The 17479-nt window shown below is 39.4% G+C and overlaps 1 protein-coding gene across 5 annotated transcripts in view; it reads left to right on the top strand.

The window, feature by feature from the left end:
• Window positions 1-17479, top strand: part of LOC134527290 (DENN domain-containing protein Crag) — a 771918-nt gene that overhangs the window by 146582 nt on the left and 607857 nt on the right. For all 5 annotated transcript variants that reach the window (XM_063359835.1, XM_063359836.1, XM_063359843.1 and 2 more), the window contains one exon: window positions 13227-13296. In XM_063359835.1, the coding sequence (XP_063215905.1) occupies window positions 13227-13296 (70 nt within the window). The remainder of the gene's footprint in view (window positions 1-13226; window positions 13297-17479) is intronic.

Here is a 17479-nt window from a genome sequence, read left to right on the forward strand (position 1 = left end):
AAGTTCTGCGAACCAGGGGGGTAGAGAGAGAGGGGAGGGTGGACAGAAAAGCGCAGAGATGGCTGGGAACGGAGGTCCACGGGAGACTCGTACGTGCCGAGACTCGCTTCTCTCAGTGGGTCTTTGAGAAGTAGCAGCTTGCAGGCCAGAAGCTGCTCTATGCGATTTTAGTCATGAAGGGAAGTAATGTTACAAACCTGGAACGTGACTGCAGGCGAGAGAAATTTCAACCGGGCTGCAAACGTCCTCATTAGACTAGCAAAATATCAGATAGGTCCCTGAGAAAGGTGCTTCGGTCCACTGCCGCAAAGTTTAACTACGTGGCGTACACCAGCCTAACAAAGTGTAAATCACCCCTTTAGTAACCAAATTATAATAAAAATAAAATTTCCAAAATAATTTAAAATTATAATAACAAATTTAAAAAAAAGTGTCGAAATTCCTAGTTTCTGGCACATTGTGGAACCACAACCCTATCCGCCCACATAATACAATTATCTTCTATCGCTAACTCTTCCCTTCTGGTGACTTAAGGTTTCATACTTGCCTCCCCCGTATGCTGTGGCCATCCATACATGGTATAGATTTTACCCTTTTCAAGACTTCATCCTTTTCCGTTTCCTTCGCGATCTCCTCCGCTTTGATTGGGATGTCCCGTTGCACCAGGAAAACTGTTTGTTCCACTGACTGCTCGTAGGCCAGTGGTAATCTTGACAAAGCGTCGGCATTACCCATGTCTTCTCCTTTTTTGTATTCTATTGAATAGTTATAGGTCGTCAGGAGAAGAGCCCACCTCTGTAACCGGGCTGCGGCCAAAGATGAAACTGCCTACTTTGGTCCAAAAATCTTAGTCAACGGGCGATGATCTGTATACAGCGTGAAATTGTGACCATATAAGTATTTGTGGAACTTCTGTTCTGCAAAGATGATGCTCAAAGCCTCCTTCTGCAATTGGCAATAACCCTGCTCCGCCTTGGACAGGGTTTATGACGCAAAGCAAATGGGCCGTTCTGTGCCATCTGGCATCCTGTGCGACAATACTGCACCAACTCCATGTTGTGAGGCATCACTAGCTACAATTAGTGGTTTCTGTGGGTCAAAGGGCACTAACACTGGAGCCTGAAGTATCCATTCCTTACTTTCCTCAAAAATTTGTTGACAGTTGGCATCCCATGTTCATGCTGCTCCTTCTGCCAATAAATTGTACAGCGGTTTCAGCTTGCCTGACATTCCCTGGACAAATTTGGCATAGAAATTGATTAAGCCTAAATATGCCTTCAACTGTGTCACCGTGGTAGGTACCAGTGCCTTTTGAATTGCCTCTTGTAGATCATCCGCCGGCCAAATACCTTCCCTACTTATAACATACCCCAAAAATTGAACTTCTTCCTTCAAGAAATGGCATTTTTGTTTCTTAACCTGTACAACCTGTTCTTGCAACCTCGCCAACACTGCTTCTAGTCGCTCCAACCCCTCCTCCACTGAACCCCCCGTAATCAGAATGTCATCGAGATACGCCACCACTCCTGGAATACCCTGTAACATATGCTCTATCACCGCTTGAAATATACCAGGAGCACTCGACAAGCCGAATGGCATCCTACGATATCTATACAGGCCCCTATGGGTGTTCACTGTCACCAATTCTAAGCCTGTGCGAATATCAGTTTTTTAGTTCGAATCGAATTTGAATACGAATACCAAATTATTCTCGAATACGAATATTGAGTTCGAAAAATTGGAATGAGAATTTAAATCCCATAAAACATGTTATATCACATCACATTACTATATGATAACAGGTACATACAGTAAAACCTTTTTGTTGCGACCCCATTTATTGCGACCACCTCTCTATTACAACCCGATTTCGAGGAACCGTGAAAAAATTGCTGAAAATTCGAAGAAAATCGGACAGAAAATAAGTTTCTTGTGGTGAGTAGCGTGTTACTGCGTTTCTCTTGCCCAGTGCTGTACTGCCGAAGGCAGCGCATATCTAAAAATAGATACCACTTCCTGTTGACCGCTGTCAGCCCTTGAAACCCCCATTCCATGTCCCTTTGCCGGCAGGGTGCAGATAAAGGTTTTTGTGGTAACATTTTTACGTTTAGCTTTTTGCGAGTGTCTAGTGTGTTACGCAGTTAAGGCAAAGCTACCAGCTGGATTTCTCTTGATTTTGATTACTATCGGTTGACAATGTTTGCTTAGTTTTTGAAGACCGATTTGGTATATTTTCTGGCTTGAATTTGTGAACTAATACAACGCAGGAAAAACCCTCCGGCCACAGCGTGTGAACATGGTAGTCGGCCGCTCGCTCGCCCTTGCTCACCCTCTCCCCGTACCGTGCGCTGCGGCTGATCTCGGACGCTGCTTGTACTTGTTAACAATCACGTTATCTGCTTCATTTTTACGAGGAGAGTAAAAATTTATTAAAACTGTCAGCAAATTGATAAAAGCTTTATGTGTCCGCAAAACAGGGCACAACACTGGCCTGCCAGTTGTTTTCATTCAAAACGTGGCTAAAGAACTTGTATCAGGCTGAAAACATCCAGCAATACGTGTAGGTTATAAGGAATCGTGCTATGAATTGAGATGTTATGTTTTTCGAGTAGATATACACAGCGACCGACTGGATGCACGCCCGCCTCGAGTTGTTTTAACTGCCGCAGCGATGTTTATTTTGACAGCTCAAGCAATTATCTTTTCCCGTGGGTTGACAGAAAAAGGTCGCTTCACCCAGCATAAAAAAAAAAAAAAAAGGCTACGCCACTTCTTCCCCAAGCAGGAAAAACACTGGCTGCCGTCTGTCTCCCCCGCATTTATTTTTCTTCTAACATTCCACGTCTTGCCTCTTGCGCGAGCAATAACGAAGTGACCACGCATTGGGCCGTTTTATGCTTTGTTTGGTGACAGTAGCTTGATTTTATTCGGTATATTCCTTTTCATAGGACCCTTGCTATTAAAATACATTTATATTTAAGTTTGAAAGCTTGTAAATTTCTTGCCAGAGATGACTGAATGCGAATTTGGTGTGAAAAGTGACATATTTTGACATACTTTTTTTTGGGCGTGTTTGGTGGGGAGGGAGGGATCCGAAAATATTTACAACGATCTTACCCCTCCCTCACCGCTTTAGTATCCCATTCATAATAGCCAAATTTTACGGGAGAAGGGAGGGTGAAAAGAGCATTTTCTCACTGAAGGTTTTTCAAAGGAGAGCAAAGTTGGGGTGTTATAAGGGAGGACACTAGATGGTTTGTGTGTCTGGGAGGGATGAGCTAGCATTAAAGAATGTTACCGAGGGGAGGGAGGGGTGAGCTCATGCGTCATGAAGCCGCTGCCGCCAGCCAGCCGGGCGAGCTTAGTGTGCGTCCACTCGCGTTGCGGAAACTACCGCTGCCATATTTTTAAAGGAAATGTCCTCCCATTATTTTTTTGTAATTCTTACATGAACATTATTGGAAGTATTAAAGCCGACACAAAAATACGCTGTCTGTTAAAATTAACAGATTTTAATGTTCTTTCATTTCATTTTTTTTTTTTTTTTTTTTTTTTAGTTTTTTTCTGATTTTCACATTTTGGTCATGTCAAATTTTTTGACGTTTCCCGAGAATTTATTCGTAAAATCACTGCTTCGTTAAATCCGGGGTTCTAGTGTATTTAACTACGGCAAGCAGAAAACGTACATGTAAACTAACCAGTAAAAATAAACTGTCTTTGACATATTTTCTTTAGAGGTGGCCTGTGGGGAGACGGATTTGTCATGAAGGTTGAAGTGGGTTTAAAGCAAAGCCATCTAGCATTGTGAGTGACAGCATCCTGCCATTGTACATCTGGTTTCGTAGCGAGTAGCGGTTTGGTAGAGGGGGGGGGGGGGGGGGGTTGAAATCTACTGAAAATTTGGGAAAACATCTATTAAGACCCCCCCCCCCCCCCCTCTATTATGACCCTATTCCTGGAAACCGTGAGGGGTCGTTTCGGAAAGGTTTGACTGTATTTACTGATACAATGTATGTAGAATCAAAAACTGATAGTACTTAAAATTTTAAGGTTCTCCAATTTTATAATTAGTTCGTATTAAAAAAAGTCTTGTCACATCACTACATATTAGCTAATTAAAATTTTTGTGGAGAAACACAAGCTGCTCTACATTTTCAGGGAGTAGACTCTCTCTTCTACACGTCACAATGTTGCCATCTGTTGAGAAAAGTCACTCACTGCACACTTGTTTGGCAGGTATAGGCAAGTACTTTCTTGCTACCACAGCTATGTTTCGGATTTTCATTCTTTGGGATTAAGGGTGCTGCCAGATATTCGTTTACTTCTCCTTGGATAGTTTCTTCGTAGGTTGCAAGAGTAGACTGAGCTGCTGTTGAAGGTTTCACGTAGGCCCACAGAGATGACTTCTTAATAGGCATTTCACTTGTAGCCTCACTTGTCTCAGTTATAGTTTCAGCTACTGTGTTCAGCTTACACAGCTTACATACCTCCCTGCACAAATTTTCAACCCATATTTTTTTTTTCATCCTCAATTAGTGAATCTTTGAACCGTGGATCTACCATCATAGAAAACACATTTACTTCACAATCTTGGTACACCATGAAACGTGATCGCAAGCTTTTAAGTAAGTTCTTGGCATGAGTTACTGCTTGCTCTTCATCAGAAGTATAATTTGCTAGCATCTTCTCCATACAGAAGAGAATGGGAAAAATTAGCGAACTAGTAGGGAAACTATTTGAACTGACCTCTTTAGTAGCTTCTGCAAGAGGTTCCAAAACATCAACAACAGCCTTGCAGAGATTCCATTCATTCTGAGTGAATGAGTCCAAATTAGTTCCTTGTAGAGCTGCCCCAACTGATTCTTTAACCAAAATAAGTCTGGCCAGCATGTCACGTTCCGAATTCCACCGTGTTTCAATATCTTGAATTAATTCAAGAACAGGTTCCCCTAATCTCTTTTGCTTTTCATGAAGCCTATCTCTTGCTGAAGTGCTTCGTGAGAAGTACCCCACTATGGACCTTGCTTTCTGGCACATATTTTGAAGTCCTTCTGTTTCCTTCTTGGCATCTCCAATTGCCAGCTGCAAAGTATGTGCAAAACTCGTTAATGATTTGCAATTTATTGCTTCAAGTGCAGCTCTAAAGTTACGAGCATTGTCTGAGACAATAAACAGTGGGATAGTGTTTCCTTCACTTAATATGTCCCATTTCTCCAGAATTTCAACAATAGAAGCTTTTATGGAAAGTGCTGTATGAGCACCACTCAGTTTACTGACTTTTAGGCAGTGAGACCTGTAATTAAAATGTGTGTCTGCATAATGGCAAGTGAGAGACAGATAAGAATCTGAGGCTCTTGATGTCCAAGAATCTGTTGTGAATGACATTGACTGAATATCTTGGATATATCATTAGCCAATGTTTCCTGCATTTTACATTTGCATTTTTGGTACAAATTTGGAACAATACTGCGTGAGAAGGTTGTACGGCTTGGAACAGTGTATTTGGGTTGTGCTTCCTCCATCATTGCCCTAAATCCTGGTTCATCTACAATGGCAAAGGGATGCATACCTTTTAGAATGAAATGTGCTACCCTGTCAGTTAGTTTTTTTGTATTAGGGTTTGAAGGCTCCCACTTGGTTGGCTGAATGAAGCTGGAAATTGTTGACTGTGTGTGTGATGAACCTGCAGAAGTCTCCATCTGTGTCCTTGTAACCTTAGGTTTCTTGACTTGTGATTGATAATCCGAATATTCATCATAATGTAGCTGCAACTAGTTAATCATGGTAGTAGTTGTCCCTGAAAAAGTGGAAAATGTATTTATACAGTATAAAAATACTTATTAGAATTTTTTTAAAATTTTATTACATAGAAATTAAAATTAAAAAAAAAAACTGCATTATTTTAACTAAGATAAATATTGCAATCGTCATAAATCCAATTTTTTTAAAAATTTATTTCACTTAAGCATATCAAGATCAGATCTATAATTTTTTTCAAGCAAAAAAAAAAGTTTTGAATTCTTGAATGTTTAAAATTTTTTTAATGCTATGAATCTAGACATCTGCCATTTTCATGAAATATCCATTTACATCATTATAAGTGTCTTGAGTGTGTTTAAAATTGTGGTGCTTAATTTTAAAAATATTAAAAGTTGCAGACTGAAATAAGGTGTGAGATTTTTATTAGGTTAAGAAAGGGTGCAGTTCTGTTATTATCTACATAAGCACACTTTAGCACAAAAAAACAATACTTAAAATCTACACTTTCCAATCACAGATGTGCTAACCTATCCATGTGATAGCAATGTAATCCTTTATCATATTCAAGGACTGTTAAAAAAAATCATCTAGGTAATTTCATGCAAAGGTGATGGATGTTTCACGTTAATGACTATGATATAACTATTTAATACATACCCTTTGGAGTTTTGAAACGTTTCTTGCATCGTTTGCAAATTGTTTCTTGTTTACTTGTTTGCGACTTGTCAAAAAATTTTCAAATCACAGATCGTCCCACTGTTGGAACATCAGCCATTCTGATGTTCACTGCGCAAGTACTTATAAGTAATGGCTATGTATGCCACCTTACTATTGCACAAATGATAAAATCTCAATAGTCAATGTTACTATAAGACACACTCACAAGGTACTGTATGTGTACAGCAACTACACTTCATAAATATGCTGTGTGGGAATGGAATTTCATTTCCTGTAATTCGGGCTGGGAATTAATTCATTCTCATGGGAGTAAAAAAGGATCTGAAAAAAAAAAATGAACTTTAATAAACAACCTCCTAGTGTAACTTGGCGGGACAGGATAATTGCCTTAGCTGTCACTACGCGAGGAATTTGGGAAGTGTGGGAAGGGTTTGAAGGGGGGGGGGGGGTGGCCGCCTGCATCCGGTCGTTTACTGTTTATTATCCTATTGAAAAACATTGACGTAGCATGCTAGGTTTTTGGAGTCTTTGCTGTGAGTATGCAGCCAGATGTTTTCCACATGGTCTGTACAATTTTCTTTCTCTTCGCCGTCAGGTTGGGAACGAAATTACAGTGCCGACAAACCATGTTTCACCCTCTAATCTGAAAACTGTCACCTATAACACCCCGGTTGTATGAATTTTACAGACACGTATTTATCTTTATCAGTTTGCTGACAGTTCAAATCTATTTTAAATGACCTGACGACATTCTTCTACATAAAATATGTTAGTTATCGCTCCGAATTACTGTGTTCAAACAGGCTTTACGTGGCCAGATGTAGTGGAATAACTCCACAAACATAACTCTAAAACATTACGAAAATCCCGCGGAACTTTTGCCCCCGCCCAACGAGAGAAACCTCTGTGATCCCGAAATGTTTCCCGGTTTCAGTTATCCTGCTGAGCCTTTTTCGTAAATGACTGGATATTCGTTTTTTTGAAGTGTTAGTATTTGAAATCTAATTGAATATGAATAATAAACTATTCGTTTTGATATTCGAAAATTCGAATATTCGCACAGGCCTAACCAATTCCTTTGATTCCTTCCCCACGACCAACTGCTGGTTGCATTAGATAGATCCAGTACACTAAACACCCTACCATCAGCTACGGATGCAAACACATCATCAATGCCTGGGAGTGGCTGGCGTGTTAGTTCAATTCTAGAGTTCACCGTCCCCTTAAAATCTGCACAAACTCTTAACTCGCCGTTCGCCTTTGGGACAATGACCAGTGGGCTTGCCCAGCTGCTGTATTCCACTTTGTCCAATATGTGCTGTTTCTCCAAATTCTGCAGCTCCTTGTGCACCTTGTCTCGAAGTGCAAATGGTACAGTCCTTGCCTTGAGGAAAACTGGTGAGGTCCCCTCTTTGAGTGTAAAATTAGCCACAAAATTTTTAATTTCTCCAAACGCCCCACTAAATATTCCCGCATAATTATCCAGCAGCCCCCTCAGCACTTCCTCCTGTACCCGCCCCAGATGTCTCTGGCTAACACTCACTGCACAAATACCGTTCCATCCAACTGAATATGACCGAGCCAATCCCTTCCCAATAGTGATGGAAGCCGCTGCTGACCTGAGTCCACCACTAATAGCTGAAGTCGGCTCCACTGTTCCTTATATTCAACTTCCACTTTAGCCCCCCCCCCCTTTCACTGGTAGGTCATTCCCAAAATATGTCCGCAGCTTGACCTTTGATTTACTTAACTGCAAGTTTTGCCAGTTTGTTAAGTACGTTTCATTTGACACCAATGTTACTGCCGATCCGGTATCCACTTGCATCACCAGTGGTTTACCCTCCACCCTAACCAGTACCTGGTACCCCACTGAAGCCACCCCCTCAGGGTGCTGTACGTTAAACAACTCCACCACTTAATTGCTATGGCCATCACCCCCTCTGTTCCCTTCAACGGGTACCCTTGAGTCTTGTTTTGCCACCCCCCACACTGCTGCCACCTTCTGCTTGCGACATTTCTTAGCCAAATGTCCTACCTTTGAACAGGTGTGGCACTTGTATTTTGAGTATGGGCATGCTACCGCTATATGCTCCCTACTACCACACCGATAGCATTTCCGTTGACCAACACTAGCTCCAAATGCTCCCGTCCCCAGCTGATGTTTTTGTTGCACCCGCACTTTATACATAAAAATATATACTCCTTCCAACTATGCCTGAGGCCCGGAATTGTTATTGTGACTTTGAGGGAGCTGGAACGGTTGCTGTTGTTTTTCCGCTTGCTCTAGTGTCGTTGCCAATGCATAGGCCTGGTCCAACGTGTATTCCGCTTCAATTAACTTTTGTTGGATATTTGAACTGCGCAGGCCGCTAAAAAATTGGTGCCGCAAAGCCTCCGGCAAAAACGTGCCAAAATTGCATATTTGTGCTAAGGGCTTAATGGCTACTGATAACTCGGATATCGATTCATTTCCTTTTTGAATATGCCCATGGAATTTGAACCGTTCTGCAATCACGAGCGTCTTTGGGCTATAATGAGTTTTCAATATTTCTTCCAGCTGTACGAACGACTTATCTCCCGGTTCACTTGGAGACACGAAATCACACAAAACCCCGAACGTCGTCTTCCCGATCACAGACAACAACACCGCCACCTGTTTCCTCTCTGGCACCGAATTTGCGTCAAAGTAGTGCCGTAACCTCTTCAAATACGTCCCTATAGTATCTGAACGTTCCTCGAACTCGTCCATACGTATAAACGATGCCATTCTTCCGAGAAACCATGAACTTATTAAAAAAACCACCTCGTCACCAATGTCATGTACTGCGCTTGTCCACCATCTTCTCAGACTCAGTCTCGCCAACCTCGGAAAACCCACTCGCTAATCCATCTATACTACATTTACCATTTGTGAATTAAGGAAAATGTTATAGTTCCGCATCTTTTTGTCCAAATATGCTTATAAAGTTTTGGAAGTGAGATTCTGTGACATTACACTATAAAGTGATGGTGTTATTTACATCAGTCTTAGAGGCAATGAGGAATAGTGAGGTGAGCATGGAGCATTAACAGAATGCATGGCTGGGAAACAGGAGCATTCACAGGATATCCACCGATACACCGTCTGCCACATTTCACTTGTTAACCCACCGGGACTCGAACCTGGTTTGACTTGATGGGATGTTAGTGCTCTACTCCTCAAACACCATGACTACAAGAAATGCAACTTCCTGGAATTGGCAGTTCAACCAACAGAGTTCGCGAACTTTTCTGTGGCATTACAGTGTTGTTTCAGCAGTATGGCAAGCTGAAAACATAAATCAATGTAACAACATTTTCCTCTTACTATCTATACTAATATTATAAAGCTGAAGAGTTTGTTTGTTTATTTGTTTGTTTGAACGCGCTAATCTCAGGAACCACTGGTCCGATTTGAAAAATTCTTTCAGTGTTGGATAGTACATTTATCGAGGAAGGCTATAGGCTATTTTGTATTATCAATAACATTAGGGATCCTTACTAAAAGTCCAATTTAGAATCAAATGCTTTGGAGGGGGTTAGATACAACATGCAGTACACGTACGAAGTGTGTGTTGACAATGCCGCAGGCACTAGAAGTTTATTAAGCGAAATACCACTCACTGACTCACTCATCACGAGATCTATAAAACTATACATCCGATTGACTTTAAATTTAGCATAGTTACTCATTTTGTGATGTAGACGCGTCTCCATGGCAACGGGCATTGCGCGGCAGTGGCGTACTCACAAGGAGGGGCATGAATAATGAGCGGTGCAAGAGTGATCTGCCTGTAGACTGCCGTAGCGAAGTACGGTTACATCAGTTGTACGTTGCGTGCACGAGTCGGGAAACCATCGGTGCTATTCATTTTCTCGCCGGTACATTATACAGCATTGTAATAAATTTTCACTGAATTTTTTTGTTATTTACCATTACTGTAAATGGGAGATTTGGCTTAATTTTTTTCCATTAGTATAGCCGTGCGAAGCCGGGTCGGGCAGCTAGTATATTATATAAATAAAAATTTGTCACTGAACTTTATTAGTGCAAAGCTGTAAATTACGTGAAACTATAGTTGCTTTTTCTCTACCTAGTTTTGGTAACAATGTTGTGTACCAATTAATTTGAATCAGTTTTGAATTAATTCAGTACCTTACTTCCATGTAAAAAAGTTTCAAAATGGGCATTACTCCTCCATTTAATGTATTTTTTGTATGAAACTAAAAATTTCACTTTATTTTTGTTATAATTTTACTAACTTAAATGTACTTAGTACAAACTTTCATCAACAAAATATAATTACATAGTTACATGAAGTGAAGTGATGAAGCAAAATATTTTGATTAAGTTTTTATTCCTTGATTAAGTAATTACGTACATTCTTACAACAAATATTTTAAGGGTAATTTTTTTGCATTCTAATAATGGTTTAGTATTCATAAAAAATGAAATTATTCTCACTGTTACCTACTGCCCTTGTGTAGTTAAAGAGAGCTTTATCTTAATTTGGTTATAAAAGCCCTGTAAGCTGCTTTGAGTGGGCGAAAGACACTACAGTATACTCAGAGGTACACAAGGGAAAAAACATTAAAAAATGGAAACTTACTTCTCACAAGATTAAGTAGAAAATGGATTATATTTGAAGAAATTAAAAATGAAGAGGTTTGCTTAAAGCTTACACTTTATATTGTTAATTATAGTTTTTATTATTTTCTTTTGATTGTTTGAAGAAACACAAAATTACACAGAGAGGAGTTACTGGGGCCCCGGCTGTCAAAACTTATCGATTACAAATATATTATTAATTGTACCTGAAATACAAATTTAACATTTTCCTTTGACCAAACAAGACATGTCATAATCAAGTTTTCACAAAAAAACTAACATAAATAATTTAACTAGGAAAGTTTATGGTTAAACATTTGTTAGCCCAACCAGTCTGGGACTATGTATAATTTAGGTAACTATGTCAGATTTAAGAGTATCTGATATCGTTGACTGTTCACTGGCAGTGACTAGAAGCAAGGAGAAGAGGTGATGGCTCAAAGGTTAGCCGGCTGGAGAGACGCATGGAATTCATGTCCATTCAAGAAGGAAGCATGTAAATTTAGCTGAATTTGGTGATGGATTTGGACAGAGAAAAACCCGAACTCTTGGACCATATCTCGGACAATCTCTCGGACAATCTCTTGGACCATATTTTGGACTCCACTGGAACCAAATGAAAAAGGAGGTCCAGTAGTCGAGAATATAAATAAAGGTGACAAGAAACAGGTATCATGAAATCAGGGCAAAAGTTAAGTAGAAAGTCAGCTATAGGCAAAGAGGAGTAGAATTTCCCATTTACCATTCTGGGGGTAGAATGATGAAAATCACTCCCTCTGGCAATGCACTAGCGTTGGCGGGAGCCACGCATGAGTAATCAGAACCAATGCGAATATCAATCTAGAAAATAAATAATCTAGGGATCACTCCCGGACTCCCTGGGACTACATCCCTTAAGTAGGTCGCTGCGAGACTGCTGCGCGAAAGGGGTTGTGGGTGAGAAGCACCGGAAAGAAACAACCATGGTGACGGCAGAAGGATGAATCATTCGTCCCTTTGGGCTGCATATAATTATAACTCGTGCTAGGGGCCCGGAGGCCGAGGAAGTGGGGGAACTGGCCTCTGATTGGCTGGAGGTGGCGGTCAAGAGATCGCTCTGCCGACCGAAATAAATAAATAACAAAGGTGGCCAGTAGCCTTACTTAAGGCACATCGAAGGTAACTTGTAGCGCACTGAAAGCAGCGCGCTCCATCGAGGCACAGGTGAAAGACTCAGGGTTAGTTCACAAAATTCCCGCAAGAGGGACTAGTGTAAGCCTGGCCCTTATGGGATTAACTGGTTTGTGCTCTGTCGGGTTAAAAGGAAAATGGAGAAAGGTGTGGTGGCGGCTGCTAGGGGCTTCGCTTCTCGCTGAACTAAAGTAAAGTAGTTGGCATCTTTGCCACGAGATGGCGAAGGTGGACCTTTCGGCAACAAGTGAGATGTTCTTGATTTTGGCTCGCCGAGAGCCGAGGTTAAAGCCCTGTCAAAGCTCTCAGTGAAGTTCCTGGGAGATTTGCTAGCTCGTGAGAAATGATGTAGGGCGGGTGCCGATATGTGCACGGCAGCCCTGGAACATTAGAATGGGGCATGTCTGGAGCTGCTAACCTAAGCTGAGCTCTGAGAAGAGGGTTGCCCTGGAAGGACGCTGAGAAAAGCACTCTCTGTCACGAAGCCGGACACTGTTACTTGTCACGTTCATGGCCTGAGGCAGGAAGAAAAACGATGTCTTATACTTTGCTGGTGAAACCACACCAGGCTCTCGGTTGCGGAGCTGGGAAAACGTAGAGGGACTCTAGTAGGAAAGATTTGATCAGGATGAACAATGGGCTAACAAAGTTTATGTTAGGGACTTTAGGTGAAAAATAAATTTGTGCCAATTATTTAAGATTTACGGCACAACACCAAAACCTGACACAAAAAACCTCTTTAACCATTTTAATGTTAAATTTTTCACTATCTTCACTGAGAGTGACTGAAACAAAAAGTTAAATTACATGTACCTATTTTTTTTTACAACAGCCAATTGCTTTAGCACTTAAAAAAAGTTTATTGTGTTATACATTACATTGCTGTTTTCAGACAGTTGAGGGGATTTACTCTCTTTGTACTTTAATGGAAATTAAATTTAAATGAAATGTGTGACAATATAAAAAAGTACATGTTTTATTTTATTTTCAGGTTGGATCCGATGTTTTCATTTGTTACAAGAAATCCATGAACCGAGCCAATTTAATTTCTTACAAGCCAGGTAAATAAAAAATCCAGAGGATTTGTTAAATATTACTGTGGCTTACTGTAATTGCATGCTTGTTTTTCCTGGTTGAGGCCAAGTTGGCCACAAACACGCCCAGCTTGCCAAAACTGTACAACTTTCAGACATTTTAAGTTTTTGTGTGTATAACTTTGCAGGTTAAAATGTTAATTTTCTCTTGAATGCAAGTGTGGTTCTATTAATGCATTGAGATAACTGTTACGTTATAGTGATCAGTATTTCCTCGCCCTCCCACAGAACTGCAGGACTTGATTCTGTAGCAAGTGTCTGGGGGCTTGACAGGTCCTCAAGGCTACGCGACGTTGATTCAATGGCTGAGGCAAAGCCAGTATTATGATTACATTTTTATAAGTAAAAATTAACCCAGCTGTTGTTAGTTTTACAAATTCTGTGCATTAATTTATTGTTGTTCAGTATAATTTCTTTTCACATTCACTGATTTTACTTAACTTCTGTATGATACCAAATGGTTCTTATATAATTTTAAATGGATCAAAGTTAAAAAACTAAATCTAGCCCAGCTATGACTTTTTAAATTAGCTAATAAATCAAGCTTTTACTTTTTGTAAACTTTGGTTCAGTAGTCATGTTTTTATTTTCTAGCAAGTTTTTATTTTCAATCAGTCACAGCAATTATATATAACAGATTTTTGATAGAGATAAAAGTTATTTAAGATTTTACACATAGATGGGTCATGTTCAACAAAGAAATAATTTCAATTAGATATATCTTACAAATCCTGCAAGTTCCGGCACTTGCTCGTTGGCCTCTGACAATTCAGTGTTGTGCCATGATTGTGTTGATCACTGAACACTGATGTCAGTTATGCCACCAACTGGTGCTGTGAAACAACAACCTAAGGTCAGTGTCTCAAGGTTTCAGTGCTACTTAAACATTTGCTTTTTTTATACTTATTATTATTTATTTTTTGTATTGTATATTTAAATTTTTTCTCTTTTTTCATTTAGTAAATTTTTTTTTTTTAAACTCACATTCACAGTTCTTTATGACATTTTTATTTTGCATTTGAGTGATAAAAGCTAGACCAGACTGAACACGTAAGCACTCTGAAGCCTGATTTGAGATTGGAAGTTGTAACAAATCATAGTCGTGCCTGGCTAAACAATTGAAGAACCTCTCGACAAATGTTGCAGGTCGTAGGGTGTAAAATTCTGTTTAGCTCTTAAATGACTTGAAACTGTTAACGATAACAATCTAATAAAAATTTCTGAAATTAATTTTGATTTTTTTTCTTCTCTTGGTGACAAACATATGACATGATCTTTACACAATAGGTCCGACAAAAAACACTCACTTTTGCTAATTGATACTAACAGTTCTGTGCCTTCACAAAATAATGTCTAGCGACTCCATTGTCTTGGTACGAAGATACACGGGAAATAATTCCCAGTGGACCCATCAACCATCTGGGTCTACATCGCATGTGTAAGGCCAACAAATTCTAGTTAAAAGTCTGAAAGAAAAACTATAAAAACCGGTTAAAACTAATAAAAGCATGGGCCTGACACCTATATGTCAAATGAATCTGCGCTTACAAACACATAATAGGTTTTTTTAAAAACCGTCACCTCTGGCATCCTTTCGGCACAGTACTTTAAGAACAAATGACAAAACAAAGCACATTACAAACCTAACATAAAAATTCACTTAACTGGAGATTTATCACCACTCAGTTCCTGTGGTCCCTATCAAGAGTGTAGATCCCAGGGTGGTCGGGGGGAACGGAAATGTGATCACACCACTCAGTTCCTGTGGTTCCTATCATGAGCGTAGATCCTGGGGTGGCCGGTGGATAGAAAAGTGATCTCACCACTCTGTTTTGTGTGTGCCTATATTGAGCGTATAATATCCCGGAGTGGCCAGTGGATCGGAGAGCGATTATACTACTTAGTTCCTATGATCCCTATCATGGGCAGATATCCCAGGGTTACCAGAATGGTCAATAAGTGATCACACCACTTAGTTTTTATGGTCTTGATAATAGGCGTATATCCCAGGAAAGCCATGGTCCGGAAAGTGATCTCACTGTTCAGTTTATCTGGTCTCATCCTATAGCGTAGTTTACGGGGAGGCCAGGGTTTCAAAAAGTGATTTCATAATAATGGAAAGTTTATTATTTTTACAATTTTATTGTCCCACATATGAGGCAATCATTTCTCCTGTATGGTTATTTAATTTTTATATGTTAACTTTAATTACTATCTCAATAAGACGTGTTCTGTTTCTTTATATTATCAATAAGCACAAGTGCTATAATTTAAGTATGACATCAACACAATTTACAGTTAAAGTTATACTAAAAGTTATGTTTTAAATAAACTGCTATGGAAGTTAGTATCATCTATAATTTCGTTTATTTCCTGTAATTAAATTCAACAAACTAGGAAATCGATTATACTATCAATGTCATCAATGACATTTGAGTTTCTCGCAACCTGAATACTACTATCAAATTTCTTTAAAACTGGCTAACGTAATCATGATGTAGATATTTGTATAACAATTATAGCACAATATTTTAACAAATTGAATTTGTGATTTAATAAAGTTAATGTTACCTCAGCTAGTAAAAATTGAAAAGCAATCTGTATGACATTATCTTAATTTGTATGCGCTAGGTTTATTTCTAAAATAGTAACATAAACTTATTGAATGAGGTAATAGCAACAAAAAAGTTTTAGATAGAAATCATTGAATCTAGAAATATTATTTAGCTTACAAAGGCATGCTGAAAATTGGATACTACTATATTCAAACTAATTAATAAAATTTTTTACAAAAACCACTTAATTCTGTACATACCATCTATATCAATGTTTAGGCGTAGTCATTATTACGCATCAGATCACATCATCAATGTAAGCCAATCTTCAATTTGGCAATTTGAATAATAATTCTTCTTTCAATACATGAATACAAATGACTTTAGTTCTGGGTCAACTCCAGACTATCCCCACGCACATCTATCCTAGATGGTGGTCGAATACATACTAAAACGTTCTTAAAGAACCAAGTTCATTTCGTACACTTGATAAACATTTGTTTGACAAATAGAATTTAGCTGGTGGAAATATAGAAACAAAAAATTCCAAATGCAAATAATAACTGGCAATTACAAACATAAAATGTTAATGTGGCTAAGAGAAAATCATATAGGCATAGACTAAGACATTTGTTGATTAACATGTTATTACAAAATTAAATTACTTGTATCACAAAATCTTTGAGAATATTTCCCTACACTATTCCGTTTCTGTGGTCCCTATCATTGGCATAGATACCTGGGAGACCAGGGGCTCGGCTAGTGATCTCACCAATCTGTTTTGTGGTCCCAAATATGGGCGAATGACCCAGGGAGGCCAGGGTTCAGAAAATGAAGTCACCACTCACTTTCTGTACGTACTGATCATGTGCGCATATTTTCGGGAGGCCAGGGGGTCGGAAAGTGATCTAACCACTCAGGTCATGTTTTCTCTATCATGTGCATGTATCCTGGGATTGCTAGGGGGTTGGAAAGTGATCTCACCATTCTGTTCCTGTGGTCCTATTTATGTGCGTACATCCTGGGTGGTTAGGGGGCTGGGTCGAACCCTTACTGTGAAAGCAGTCGTTATTGTGGAAAGGTGATGACAAACTTAATAATAATTTCAAATCCATGTTTTAAGGAAATTGTTTTGAATATTGTAAAGATTTAAAAATTTTTCTTGTATACATGATAGCTTGGCTAGTGAGAATTTCTTGTGTTGATTAACCTGAAGTGGAAAACCTGTGAGCCATTGACTGTGCTTTTACCTCTCCCTGCTTGCCCCCTCTCCTGTGACTCCTACAGATGTTCTCCCTCGGTCCCAGTCACAGTGTAGGCCATGTGCAGAGAAATATAAGTATGGAAAGAATCAGTCTTCTTATGTGCTTTATGGAGACATATGCTGCTCAGTTGTCAGTCAGCAGAGACGAAGGAGCACATGTTATTGCATTGAACCTGGGATGTAAGTATGACTTTTCTTGAATGATGGGATTGATAATTTTAAGCAGCAATCACATTGTATTTGACTTCAAAAGTAAGATTGGAAATAAATGTTGGAACATTGGAAGCATGCAGGTCTCATGAAATGATTCCTGGCTACTCCCCAAAAAAAG

The sequence above is a fragment of the Bacillus rossius genome, chromosome 1 (assembly GCF_032445375.1).
Source record: "Bacillus rossius redtenbacheri isolate Brsri chromosome 1, Brsri_v3, whole genome shotgun sequence".
Lineage (NCBI taxonomy): Eukaryota > Metazoa > Arthropoda > Insecta > Phasmatodea > Bacillidae > Bacillus > Bacillus rossius.